The 14256-nt window shown below is 48.6% G+C and overlaps 1 protein-coding gene across 1 annotated transcript in view; it reads right to left on the bottom strand.

The window, feature by feature from the left end:
* Window positions 1–507: 507 nt before the first annotated feature.
* Window positions 508–14256, bottom strand: part of P4HA3 (prolyl 4-hydroxylase subunit alpha 3) — a 37540-nt gene continuing 23791 nt past the window's right edge. Inside the window, exons 9-13 of the mRNA XM_004708922.4 lie at window positions 9472–9631; window positions 6716–6778; window positions 3026–3094; window positions 1610–1706; window positions 508–657 (exon numbers count right to left, since the gene is read on the bottom strand). Of these exons, the coding sequence (XP_004708979.1) occupies window positions 587–657; window positions 1610–1706; window positions 3026–3094; window positions 6716–6778; window positions 9472–9631 (460 nt within the window). The 3' untranslated portion in view covers window positions 508–586. The remainder of the gene's footprint in view (window positions 658–1609; window positions 1707–3025; window positions 3095–6715; window positions 6779–9471; window positions 9632–14256) is intronic.

Raw genomic sequence — 14256 nt, 5'->3', positions numbered from 1 at the left:
GAGTCAAGTTGAGATGAAAACATGAATAAAATATAGACGCTGCTTGTTGTCACTCACTGTATTTAAAAAGTATTCTCAGTTATGAAAAATTGTCAACACGTTTCACGGCTGTACTTAAAAAGGCTCAGATACTTCCTCTTGCTCAGGCTTCAACAGAAGTCAGTAGGAAGAAGGGCTAAAAGCCATGGAAGTCAGACTAGCCCCCTCCAGAAGGCCTCCCCATCGCCACTCTGAACCCCGCTGCTGGTCAAAGTTCAAAGAGGCAGAGGCCCCAGGGACCATAGCCCAGGAGTTGCCTGCTCCCAACCAGGCTTGAGCCCAGGAACTTCGCGCAGGTCTCTTCCCTCCCCTCCTCCGCAGTGTCCATGCCACCTGCGGCCAGGGGCTCCAGAACCAAACGCCCGTCCGTCCTCCAGCATCGCCGGCTAAGACCGCTGCTTTCTCTCCCATCTTGGAGGCACAGCCAACTGTTGGCAAGACCCCCTTCCAGAAGGCTGCTCGCCTCTCTCCTCTCCTAGTCCAGCTGTGGCTTCTGGCTTCTCCGGAAAGCCACAGGAGGACTCCCCGGCTTCTCTGTGCCCACAGTTCAGTCCTCGGGTCTTGAGCTGCAGGGTCTGCGGAATTCCTGCCCATGTTCGTGTATCCACTTGTTGGCCACTGGGAGAGAACGGGAAGGAAGGCAGGAGAAGGCTCAGCAGATGGATAGTAGCCGTCTCAATGCTACTGGCCAAGGCTCACTCCCAGGGTCATGCAAATGCCTCCTTACAATGTGCACCCAAAGCTCCCCACCCTAGTCCCAGCCCCAACCAACTTCAAGATGGTGCTGCTAGCACAGTGGTTCTCAACCTTCCTAATGCCACAACCCTTGAATACAGTTCCTCATGTTTGTGGAGATCCCCCCAACAATAAAATTGTTTTTGTTGCTACTTTCTGTCGTTTTGCTACTGTGATGAATCGGGTGACCCCTGTGAAAGGGTTGCTCGACCCCCAAAGGCATCACGACCCACAGATTGAGAACCACCGTAGCAGATAAATAGCACACTGTCCCCTGGAAAACTGCTCAGCGAGTCCTGTCTATTGTTGACGAGTCTTCGAACCTGTGTGGGCTAGGGCCCTTCATCATTCGTGCAGCTCCCCAAAGCCCGCGCCTTCGTGACACCGTGCAGACTGATGATAGAATGTGACGGCTTCTCTTGGCAATGCCCATCGGAGCACCAGGTTCCCCGCTTGACGGCCGTTTATGCTTCAGACCTAAGTGCCCTTAGGGACCTTTGTGACATCAACACTTCTGGGAGTTATCTTTTCCTGGGATGGCACTAATCCTTGGAGTTGAGGGTTTGGGACTTAGCCACCTATTCCTCCTCAGGAAGCAATTTCCAGTCAGATCAATAGCCCTTTGTGGACACCTGCTCTGAGAATGAAGCCCGGCCCTAGGGGGGCTCGATCTTTGTTTAGGGCAACACAGACTCAGGATCTGATCATTACAATATAGCACGGCCCTGTCATGAAGCTCCTGGAATGGACCAATATGCTATGTCCCACTCACCCCCGATTTCACTTGACTGTGTACCCCTCAACCCAATCTCTCCCCCAGAAAGGCAGGCCTTACCCCACTTGTCTCCCAGCAGGACAGGGCAGCCAGCATGCAGGGTGTCATCGTCCCCTTCACCACTCCTATGCAGGTTCCACCAAAACAGTGCTGCGTTCTAGAAAAACCCAGCACAGTCAGCCCCCATCCCAGTCTTTGGGAAGCACATGACTAGTGCCAAATGCATGCATGCTATTAAGCAGGGCAATCCCATGCAGAGCAGGGCAACACAGGCATACATATACAAAAAATAGCCCCAGTAGCCACTTAATCATTTACGCCTCAGCCATTTCCTAAGGGCCTCCTCTGCTCCAGGCCCTGGGGGTTTTAGACATATCACATCCAAGCTCAGAGTCTAGTGGGAAACGCCAGCACCGGAAGAGGTCACAACGCAGTGTGGCAAGTGCCAAGAGAAGGGCAGACCCAGGATCCCTGAGGCCAGACACCTGGCCAGCACCTCAGGGAGCACAGTGTTTCTCCTACAACTGAGACCTTAACTCCGAAGTTGGCCCCTGCTCAGGACCTTATTAATAACACCCCTGGGAAGAAGGCACGGCCATCAGGGATTACACCTAGGTATTTGGGCTCCAAATCCTACAAGCTACCCAGCCCCTCCCACCCCCACTCCACACACATGGTGCTGTTTCCTCCCTTCAGCCTTGGCCGTTAGAATAGACAAAAGCCAGTGTCGTGAAGAGCGCGCAGAGGCCCTGGCAGCCCCAGCTGCCCGTGGCCTAAAGACGTCTCGGCCCGGCAGCATGTCCAGAGAGCGGACTCCACAGTGGATGTGTGAAAGGGCAGCGAAAAGAGGAAGCCCCTCGAGAGATGGATGGACACGCTGGCTGCAACCGTGGGCTGCAACGCAGGACCCAGCGTGAGGACGGCCGCAGGGCCGGGCAGGGTTTTGGGCTATCGTCCAGATGGGCCGCGAGCAGCAGCAGCAGCATGTATGCCTAGAATCATCAAATGGGTCAGGCCCTGTGCTAAAGACTTCACTGAATTAGGTCAGGATGGCCCGGAAGTTTAATGAATCTGGAAGGTGGGAGAGCAGGCATTCATCAAACATCTCGCCCCTCCCTCTCCTGCGCCCTTTCATGGTCCTTGTCCAGGCGCATCTGCCTTGCCCGTTAACGTACGTCTCTGTGAGCTCTGTCCTGGTCCCTCGGTGCTCCCTGTCCTGTGTTTACTGAAGGAATGGCTGAAGGGACTGGTCGAAGCCAGGGACGCAAAGGTGAACAACACAGAGTTCTGACCTGTGAGGCACTCCCTTGTCAGAGGGCAGCCAGGCATGCAGTCGTTCAGTTGTAATGAAGTGAAAATTCAATAAACGTGACAGACACAAGTAAGAAGATGGAGCCTTTGCATCGGCGCACAAGCACAGACGACATGCAGGCTAGGGTGTTAGTTCTGCGCCCTGTGTACCGGGCCCTGACTCACCTTCACCACCGGCATGCTAAAGTTGGCATAGATGAAGGCCGTGGCTCCGCCAGCTTCCACCGCGCTCAGCTGCAGTGCCAGAGGAAGAAACCAGAGTTAAGGTCACCGCTGCCCACCCTTCACCATCATGGGTTCCACCTGACATCCTGATGCCATTTCTGCATAGATGCCTGCCTGTGCTCCCTGATTTCAATCGAGGGCGTCTGCTCAGTGGCCTGGGCGTCTGCCTGCAGGGCCACAGGAGGGCCACATAGCCGCCTCTCCTCACTCTTTTGGTCAATCCTCATATGAGTGGGTTTCATTGGATCTGGAGATTCAAACTCTTTTGACTGAGACCCTTAGAAAGAAATATGTTTTACAGCACCACCCCAAACATGCACACACACGCTCTTACATGGCTGGGCAACATACAATTACCATAGTAACTGGTCTTCTGTAACCAGGGAACAGATGGAGGAGATAAATTGGGGAGGTCAAGAACGGAAATTACCTCGGCCCCCCACATGTCCTAGTCTCTGGTTGATGCCTGTATTCTTCCCTGCCTGCGACCTCCCATGCCTGTGTGAAGCACCAACTGCAGGTGCCATGGCGGCTACCAGTCCAAATGTGCCCCCAGCCCAGATTGCTCAACGTAGTTGTCCCTCTGTGTCTGAGCAGATGCTCGGAATGGTCGCTAAGAAGCCAGATGTTCTGCTGGAGCTGTCACGCTGGGCCACGGAAAGAAAACACATTGGTGACATCAGAGTCCAAGATGACTGAGTGCCGGCTGGATGGTCCTTCTTTGGCTGCGCCTTTGGAGAGCAGGGAAGAGAGACTGCTGGCAGTGGGCCGGTCTGACAGGGTTTCATCCTTGGCTGTTCTATAGAACCCCATTATTTAACATGCTTATTTCTTCAGTGAGCAGTGCCCAATCTCTTCTGATTCAACAAGTCATTGAGATTCTAATTTATCCACGGAGAAGAAAGTAAAACCATAGGATCTTCAGGGAAGGGGGCAGGTTAGAAAATGAGACACGGACCAAATCCCCTAGGATCAGGTCTGGAACTGGGAGAAAGAGAGCGATTTGGTTTTTTGGGGTGTTTTTTTTTTTTTCACTTGAAAAAATTATTTTATTTAAATTCTATAATTTCAAACTTCAAAATTAGTTTGTATCTATTATCTCACTTAAGTCTCCTGTTGGTCCTAAGCAGGAAGGCTGGCATGGTAGAGGAAGCAAAAGTTTAGGTAGATGAATTATCTTCAGGATCACAAAGTTAATATATAAACAGCAAAGCCAAAATGGAAGCTCAGCTATTTAAAGCATTGCATGGTTATTTCACTGCATTAAATAGAAAGGTAAACTTTAACAATTCTTCTATAACTAACTTAATTTTGCACACTTGGAATGTGGCTTGATGTTGGCTAGAAAGAATGAGCGTGCCTTCAGGAAATACTGTCCAAGATGCAGGGTCTTCAGCCAACCGAGCAGGTCCAGTGGGAGATGGGAGCCGTCAAGATCCAGTGCACCCAGGGTTTAGTCAGCTGGAAGGGTTTACCGCAGGAAGGACCGCACACTTCTTAAGATTTGGTATGAGGTCTTGTGCAGTGTGAGCAGGGTCAGCAATATTGAGACTTTTAGGAGCCCCTACAAAGAGGTAGGTCTGCTGGTGGATGGCACTTGGTTGATTGTGTGAGCACTGGCAGTGTCCACATGGGCTGGTGTCTGTGTTAAGAGGTTTGTTTCTGAAGAGACTTGCTATCCTGAGACTTGTGGACCTGGTGAAGGTCATTGTCTAACGCAACATTCCACTGGAGCATCTTCCTCTGACGTAGTCCAGGTGGTCACTGGGTAGGCTGGAGTCCTCTCCCACTGCTGTGCAGTGGCACCTGTGTACATGCATCTTGTTGTAGATATGCTGATGAAAGGGTTATGTCTAGTCCTTTAGGAAACAGGTACACGTTAATCATAGCAGAAAATTCATGATTAGTTACAGGTTTTCTTGGTACTAACCAAAAAAGTAGCTTGAATCTATGCAGCTATATACAACATTTAACTAATCTTAGCACTTATTGACAATGCTACTAGATGTTCATGGACATATACTGTATGTTATGTCTTCAATGAAAATCATGAGAAGGTGCTGTTACATTGTCAGACCAAGTTAGGAGTTGTATCGACATGGTATTCAAAGATGTGTTGGTTGTAGCAAGCAGATAACACCCTGCAAATCACTCACTGGGGGTTGTAGAAGCAGCGGTCGGCATGTCACAAGGAGGCTGCTTTGATTCCAGTGGAGTCACTGGCATAGGGGTAGGGCTGTATCGTGCCATACAAAGGGTCAAAGAGGTGACATCAGTTAGTAGCTTATCCAGCTGCTCATTCAAAGATTTTAAGTTGGAGCTAAGATCTGTGATAGTTGCTACAAGGCTGGAAATGTCTTCTTGCAGATCTTTTCTAACCTTTGACATGACTTCAGCATCCTTGCAGTCTGACCCCTCCTCCAGCCTCATCTTTTTCATGGGTAGCTCACCGGGCACGTTTTGTGGCTCTGTCATTAGAGATGGTGTTGCAGGCATTGCCTCTGGGCTTGCCGGTGACAGGGGTTTATCTTCTGCCATGTCAGACGCTACCAACGTTAGTACTTTCAAGTGGTTACTTGGACAAATTTCTGTTGATTTTGATACTTGTAAACATAGGAAAATTCTCGCTTCTCTTAATTACAAATCTTTTGAATATGTATTTGTTAATAGACCTTGGAGTCTCCAACTTCTCCAGTTTCCAAGCCCACGAGTGATTTCTCAGTCCTCATTTCCTCGTGATTTGGTTTTTTAATGGAATATAGTGTAGATTTGACCAAAAGTTCTACAGGGAGATAAGGAATTTTCACCACATATAGGAATGTATTGAAGTCCTGGGGGCATAGTGGTTTCTTGTTGGACTGCGAGCCACAGGGTCAGCCGTTCAAAACCACCAGCCACTCTGAGGGCGCAGGATGGGGCTTTCTCCTTGTGTCCAGAGTTACCGTGTTGGAAACTCACAGGGCAGCTCTGTCCTGCCATGCAGCGTCTCTAGGAACCAGCACGGACTCGACGGCAGTGAGTTTTTGTGTTGTTGAGTATCAGAGTGAAACAATACATTTCTCTGTAGGCAGTGCTGTTTTCCGAGATTTCCTCTTTGAATCCCAGCTGCTTCATCTCGACTTTGTCCCCGCACAGACCTACAGATTTATGTAAAGGTCCCTGCATTTCAGCAGCAACTCGTCTGTGAGGCCTCCGAGAGACAGACTCTCGTGTCTTGCCCGAGTTGCTCAGGACCCACAGTGTCTTGGCCTGTGACATCACACCAATTGCACCCTCGGCCACAGCCTTCGGCGAGGTCAGCTCTAGAGACTGTCAGCTTTTGGAGGGCAGGACTCCATCTGGTATGTCTCTGCATCGCCTGCAGTGCCACACCAACGCGCCCTACCAAAATGCCCTCGCGAGTCACACAAGTCCTAGCGATTTCCGTGCTTGCTATCCAAGTAGCTGCTGTAGTCTAAAACTGACACACACAACGGTTGTGAAAGCCAGACAACAAAATAGTGATGTCAACAGTTGATAAGTAAGACAATCAGATAGAGATGTCAACAGTTGATAAGTAAGACAATCAGATAAGAGATGTCAACAGTCATGAAGTGAGAGGCCTTGGCCCCTCCAGAGCAACAGACTCACATAGATCATCAATGTGGCCACTCGGTTCCCGGACTTCATTCTGTACAGAGGGCTGCTCGGTGACTGAGGCAAAAACAAAACACACCATTATTGTCTGCAGAAGGCACTAGCAAGGCAGGCAGGCAGGGCTTGACCACAGAGCGAGGAAGAGCAAAATCGGGGTGTCAAGGATGGCTAGAGCCCCGAGCTACACTTGTGCAGGGTGTGCCCATCTTTACTGGTAGATACTCAACATACTCTTTTGGGGAAACGTACTAGACAATCAATATAAATGAACTGGATGCTCATCCACAGAACTGCCTGTCAATAGCTAACGTGGTATATGAGGGTGTCTTCGCACCCAGGGTGCTAAGTAGTCACTTGAAAGAAAGGACTGAACCCTCCAGCGACCCTTCTTTCACCCAAGGTGGTAATCCTCTCTTCCCTTCTCAAAGCCAAGCTTGCAAAGTAGGATTTTAGAAAGCCGTGGCTTGGGATAAAAGTGAATAAAACATTGGGCAAGGGAAGAGGCAGGCGAGGTGGAGGGTCAGAGACCATCTTGTGACCCACTACCCATTGATCTCAGTCAAAGGGGGAGGGGGCAGAGTTCAAGTAATCAAGATTAGCCAGTGGTAAGAGGGGGCTTCAGTACATTCATGGACAAATATTCCGATGTTTTTCTAAGAACTGTTGGACGCCTCTGTGCATACGTCTCTCTCCTTGTCTCTTGGTAAGCCACATTGTAACCATTTTGGAATCAAAATAGTCTCCCTAGATGCATAGAGAATAACCACTTAGAGGGAAAAACAAACAAATTAAAAACCCTTAGGTTTTTTTTTTTAATAAACTATTGAACATCGTGTATGGATTTGTTTTTGAACTCTATTCCTGGAGCCCTGGTGATATAATGGGCTACTCATTGAACTGCTAACCGCAAGATCAGCCATTTAAAACCACCAACAACTCTGAGGGAGAAAAGGAGGCCTTCAACTCTGGTAGAGTTACAGTGTCTGGAAGCCCAGGGGCAGTCCCGCCATTCCTTTAAGGCTGCTACGAGTCGGCATCAACTTGATGGCAATGAGAGTGTCCCATTCCACAGACCGATGATCTGTCTGTCTCTCCTTACACCAACGCCACACTGTCTTCATCACTGCAGTTCTGCACTGTTTTAGGAGCGCAGGTAGTGCGGTGGTTAAAACACCTGACCACCAACTGAAGTTCAGTGGCCAGAACCCACCGGCCACACTGCAGGAGACGGCTGCGGCCGTCTGATTCTGCGAGGATTTGCAGCCCTGGAAGTCATGTGCTTCTACTGTGTTCCTACGGGGTTACTATGCGTCAGAGTCAACTTGAGGGCAATGGTGTGGGATTTGGGGTCATGTGGTAATCACTTCTTTTTGTTAAAGAATTAATACCAAACTAGTCCCAAGAAGTCAAGTTGGAAAAGTCTCCAAACTCCAACTCTTGCAAGATGCTAGTCTACCTCATTTCCCTCCACTTCTCCCTCAAATATATTCCCTCGTGTCACCGTGAATCACTGCAGTGTCCCACAGAACGCATGAAGGTTCGAGGGATTGTCTCAAGTGGTGGTGGGTACACTTCAGTCCAAAGTCTGAAGGTCACCCTTGAGGGGTCAGCCAGATGCTGGGCCGGGGACATGCTGCACTCCCGGCTCTTGCCGGTGATGAGCTCACAACCCCTGCTTCTCAGTGGACTCATTTGAGAACTCAGCAGACGACAATGCGGGGAATCCTGTTTGCAATTACTCACAGGTGATTCATAGCCGTGTCATCCCCACCTTCTCACCAGACCCATGCAAGGAAAAGTCGTTTGGTGAGAGTTCATGTGGAAATCAAATTTCACCCAAGTGTAAACATCGATTCTCCACCTGGGTCCCTGGAGGATGTTTGCAGTAGACATTGACCTCCTGCTAACAGGTTTCTTTCTCTTCTCAGCTGTAGCATATAATTCCTTACATCCATTCTAAGTAACAGCAACGAGGACCACCATCAAACACAGTGTGGTCTGATTCATACTTCTCCTAAGGTCAAATCTTAATTCCTGTTTCTTAGCAGACAAGGCCCTCAAAAATGGGACCAGAGTCTCAGGCATATGAAATAAAAATGATACCATATTACATAGGGCTTATGCCTGGAAGGGCCATGTTAATCAAGTATCACTCAGGTATGCTACTTTTTAGTTTAGTCATAATACATTTTGAAATCAGGTAGCCAGCACGTGTCCTAATTCTGTTCATTTTCTAAATTGTCTTGGTTATTCTAGGTTCTTTGCATTTCCATATGTAGTTTAGGATCAGCTTATTAATAACTAGCTTTAAATTCCTGGAATTTTGATAGACTTTAGGTTGAATCTTTGTCCAATTTGGGGGAGGTATTTGTAATCCTCAAAATTTATATATGTGAATATTTGCTGAATACTTGTCAGTGAAGATGGGCAGGTGATCGTGAAGAAAGGAGAGTAGCCGGAAGGAGATGCCTCCCTGGGGAGTCCCCAGGTGCTGGAGGAGGGCGTCCTCCACGGCAGGCCGGCTTCTTCTCCCTTTTGGAACATTTTAGAGAAAAGGGGGGTGACCGACAAGGAAATGAGTCTGCATCAATCCTCTTGAAACCAAAGTTCTCAGATATTTCTGGAACCAGAATGCCTGTTGTAAGATTTCACATGTTGTCTCTGAGAGAATGATGCAAACTTTACCCCAGAGAAGTAAATAATCCCCCAGCTCCCTAGCCCAGGAGATCGGTGCTCCACCCCATCCTTACCGTAGCGTGATCAAAGTGAGGCTCATAGTGTCCTCCGATTCCATAGTTCACCACCTGGAGATACTCTGCATAAGGGGCTTGGACATCAAGGCCAGTGAGGGCAGCAATGCGGTGGTCAAGGGTCACCAGCATTGGGTCAACGGTGTCCTTCAGCCAGGCACTAGAACACACCAGAGCTCAGAGCATCAGTGACTCCTGTTCAGAGCCCTGGTGCCGCAGAGACTAAGCGTTGGTTGTAAATAAAGAACGTCAATTGTAGGACAGAAAGAGAAAGACAGGAATGCCTAATGACTTACTCATCCCTCCTCTTGGCTGCCTGCTCCACCTTGTCCTCTATCTTAACACAGTGACATTCACTCAAAAAACATTCGCATAGGCCTACTGAATGTCAGGCCTTGTGCTAGATGTTGAGGTTACAGTGTGAAGGTTCACAGTCCCCTGGCGCTGAGTTAGACAGATTGCAAATTCCTGCCTTTAAAACTGCTATTTTTTAAAGGTATCACAACAGAAGGAGCTGGAATTGGAAAAGGCTTGGGGTCTAAAATATTAAAGACCAGTTCCGGATCTTCTGTGTGATCTTACGCCAACCTCAGCCTCTCCAAGGTGCAGTGTGCTCATCGATAAGGAGTCATAGACGTGTAGAGATTAGGAGAGCCTGTGTCTGTAAAAAGGCTTTGTCAGCTATATGTCAGGGATGGCTGTTAAGCACAGGAAAATCTGTTCTCTGGCTCTGCTCTACGACAAACCAGGATACAACAAAGGCCAAAGAACAAGGGTTAGTGTCTCCTTTTCCTAAATGTTTTGTTGAAACTCTGACAAAGTGTAGGCTTTGGACTCCTGTTTTAAATCCTTGGAAAATGTGCACGTGGTCACCACGTAAAGCTAGTGACCTTCCTGGGGAGACCATGAGGGCTCTGAAGAGAAGAATCTCGGCCTGTCACGGGAAGGCCACTCCTTTGCTCTTTCCATCATGGATTGATGGGTTCATGCTCATCTGGAGCCCCCCACCTTTCACCCCCACCCCCAGAGCCATGCTACACAGTCTTCGGTATACAAAGAAACCCAAGACAAAACTGTTGCCTTCTCAGACCTCGTAGATTAAGAAGATAAAAGTAATCGAGTACAAATGAAGGTCAAGTGCACAGAGAGTCCTTAAAGGAAAGTGCTGGAGAGCACAGAACAAGAGAGCAGTTCTCACTGAGCATGAGGGTGAGGGCTGAGGTGTCAATCAGAGTTGGAAGGTGGATCATGTTTCATTGGGTATAAAAGATGTGTGGACAGTTCCGGGCTGAAGAAACAGCATAACAGCATATGCACGGCTGTAGAGAACTAGAATATATGATATGGATAGGAAATAGATTTGGTCCACGAAAGAAGCACTGAGAGATAAAGCTTTAAAAAACAACACACAAAGTAGTCTCCGGGCATGTTATTGAAAGCAGAAGACACCGTGGTAAACCACCTGGTCTTTACTTTGTAGATAAAGGCTACTCAGTGCTGGTTTGCAGGTAAGACATGATTTAACAGTTAAGGACCTTTTAACGATTGAATTGTGTGTCCCACCACTCCAAATACCTGTTGTCAATCCTAACCTTTATGCTTGTGATTCTAATCCCATTTGGGAATGAGTTGTATTTGCTATATTAATGAGACAGGATTAGGGCAGGTGTCTTTTGAATCAACCTCTTCTGCGATATAAAAGGGACTCCACACGCCATTAAAAGAAACAGAGATGGGGAAAGAGAGATGCCACACCATGTGGTCATCACTGCCCAGGAGCAGAGCTCAGAGGAGACAAAGCCTGTGTCCAAGGCTCATATCAAGGAAATAGGCAAAAGCTACAAACGAGGGCTTGTATTTTTTTCAGAGAACCAATTTGTGAGACATTTATTGGAATCCCACTGCCCTACTTCCTCTCCATCTCAACCCAAATTTGAGTCAAATGGCTCTGTGATGGACTCTGATAGTCTCCTAAAGTCACACCTGTCACTGTGTCATCTGGTTACTTGTCTGATTCCCACTCCAGACTGAAAATTCTTGAGGATAGAGAGCCACTGTATCCCTAGACTCTTCCATGGGGTCTGATTTACAGCAGGTACTAATGAATAGCCTTTGACGGACTGGCCGGCTGCATGAACGGCTGGAATGCATACTTACGGCTTGCTTGCCGTCTCCGGGAGAAACCTGAGCAGAAAAGAGTTCTTGGCTGCCCTCTGCAGTGACCTCCCATTTGCCCAGAAAGCATGGAGCCAGAGTGAGGAAAAGGAGGTGGGTCCTGCTACGGATTGAGCTGTCAGGTGAGGATTTTCAACAGTACGGGTTTTCTTTGTTAGGTTAATATGACCATCTGTTCACAAGGTGTGTCTTAACTCAATCTCTTGGGAACTAAAAGAGATTCAATAAGGCCTTCTCCAGTCTAACTGTGGTGGGAGCTGGGAATAGAGCCAGCTACCCTTCATTGTAAAAGTGACCAGAAAAAAAAGAGGAACTGATACCAGGGGCTTGAGCGGAGAGCAAATGTTTTGAGAATAATGATGGCAAGAAGCGGAGAGCAAATGTTTTGAGAATAATGATGGCAAGAAGCGGTGAGCAAATGTTTTGAGAATGATGATTGCAACAAATGTACAAGTGTGCTTGGCACACTGGATGGATGGATGGATTGCGATAAGAGTTGTACGAGCTCTCAATAAAATGAGGTTCTTTTTAAAGTGACAAAGATAACCACTCCCTCTGCTAAAATCAATGCATCCCACGGTAAGGATGTCTTCTTTGGCACTAGAATGTCCTAAAGACAGAAAATCAATGAGGCTGAAGCTGCATGGACTTTCCAAAGTTTTAAGAAATAACGCACAAGACCAACCAAGCGAAGCCAGATGACTCTGAACCACAGATTTCATCACTCACCTCATTTCCAAAGCAGCCCGAGGCCAGACGGTCTAAACTAACCGCACACACTGAAGCCTGCCTCTCCCAGCAGACGCCGACTACTGTCTGGCCTGAGTCTGGTGGAGGGTCTTCATCTTACTTGACCCTCGGCACTACTGGGGCTGCAGTGTGGGGTGTGTAGGGACCAGGAGGGGATCAAGTCGGTGCTCTCACAGCTGAATCTGTCCCTGGAGAAGCCACCAGTTCCAGAGGTGCTCCTGATGTTTCTTGTCTGAATGCTGGCAAGTCAGGGTTTGAATGTGAGTCACTGAATGCTGGCAAGTCAGGGTTTGAATGTGAGTCAGGGGCGGGAGTGGAAACTTAAAGCAAAATCACAAACGTAGACGAGGCTGTATTCTCTGCGAAAGCAATCCCGGTTTGGAGAACAGCTACATGGTTTTTGTTTTTTTGGCTTAAGATAATAAGAGCTTTCTCATCTGTCCCTCGTGGCCTCCCTGTGAAATCCTCTGGCGATTTAACATCTTGTGAAAGGGCCTGGCATGAGGAGAGTGAAAACTTCTTAAAAGAAAAGCAGTAAGAGCCCCCAATAAAAGTATTTAATTAAAATTTTTAAAAAAGAAACAAAAGCAAAAATTAGGCATGCACTCCAGAGGGCCCACAACCTCTCAGGTGGAAGTGGATGGGCTGTTCTGACCTCGCAGTCAGCTGCGGCTTGGGGTCCAGGACAGGGTGTGGGTGTGTGGGCAGGGGAGCAGCAGCAGGGTTGACTGAGTTGGGGTGCTACCTGCCAGGTCAGCAATCCGAAATCACCAGTGGCTCTGAGAGGAAGACACAAAGCTTTCTACTCCCACAGAGAGTTACAGTCCCGGAGACCCACAGGGCCAGTTCCACCGTGTCCTCTAGGGTCAGAATGGACCAGTGGCGGTGAGTCTCGGTTCTGCTCAGGAGACGCCTGCGTACCTTTTGCTGATGCGGTAGTCCACTTGCAACTGCTTTTCACCGGATGCCACCACGGATCGCTGGAGCTGGTGTGAAGGACAGAAAAACCAGGTTGAGTGGTTATGATGCCAATAACGATCAAGCGTTCATTTCCTTAAGCATAAGGCTCACCAGGTCCTCCCTACATGTCGTGTGTTTTGCACATGCTACTCATTGGAGCAGGAGCGGACGTTCTGTTGCTCATCGGGGCGTTCAAGTAGTTGGAACCCCTCCGATGGCACTTAACAACACTAAGTTACTGGAGTCCCAGGTGGTGGAGCATGCGCGGTGCTCACAGAAGGTGGAAGGGTCTAGACCACCCAGAGGTACCTTGGAAGGCAAGCTTGGTGACCTACTTTCCCCCAAACAGCCACTGGGACCCTATGGAACAGAGCTCTCCTGACACAGAATCACGATGCGTTTGTTTCTAATTACTAATCTCTGACAGCTATGAATCTTAAAAGGAGCCCTGGAGGCGCACTGGTACGTGTTGGTCCGCTAACGGCAAGGGCAACAGTTAGAACCACTAACTGCTCTTTGGGAGAAAGAGGAGCCGCTCTACTCCCGTCAAGAGTTTCCGTCTTAGAAACCCACAGGGGCAGATCTATCCGCCCCAGAGGGTCGCTAGGAGTCAGATCAACTTGATGGCAGTGAGGTTTTATTTATGAATCTTAAAAATGAAAAAGCAACAGTGACCAAAATCCTCAGAGCTGACAGTACGCTGCAGCACCATGCCTGGACGATGGCAAGCGTCCAATAAAAAATGTGCTGACCTGAAACGAATTGATATTAGAATCCCCTTTCCACCTGCAGGCTGCGAATTCTGAAGGAACAAGGGCCATTTCTCCTTCGTCTTGGGGTTCTGGGGTCCAATCCGGGGCTGGGTTTCATGTGCGTTTGTGGAATGAAATGAATGAACAC

Source organism: Echinops telfairi, unplaced genomic scaffold (genome assembly GCF_000313985.2).
Source record: "Echinops telfairi isolate 266 unplaced genomic scaffold, ASM31398v2 ScPeMD7_1713;HRSCAF=2227, whole genome shotgun sequence".
Classification (NCBI taxonomy): domain Eukaryota; kingdom Metazoa; phylum Chordata; class Mammalia; order Afrosoricida; family Tenrecidae; genus Echinops; species Echinops telfairi.
This window is presented reverse-complemented; position numbering and strand designations above follow the sequence as displayed.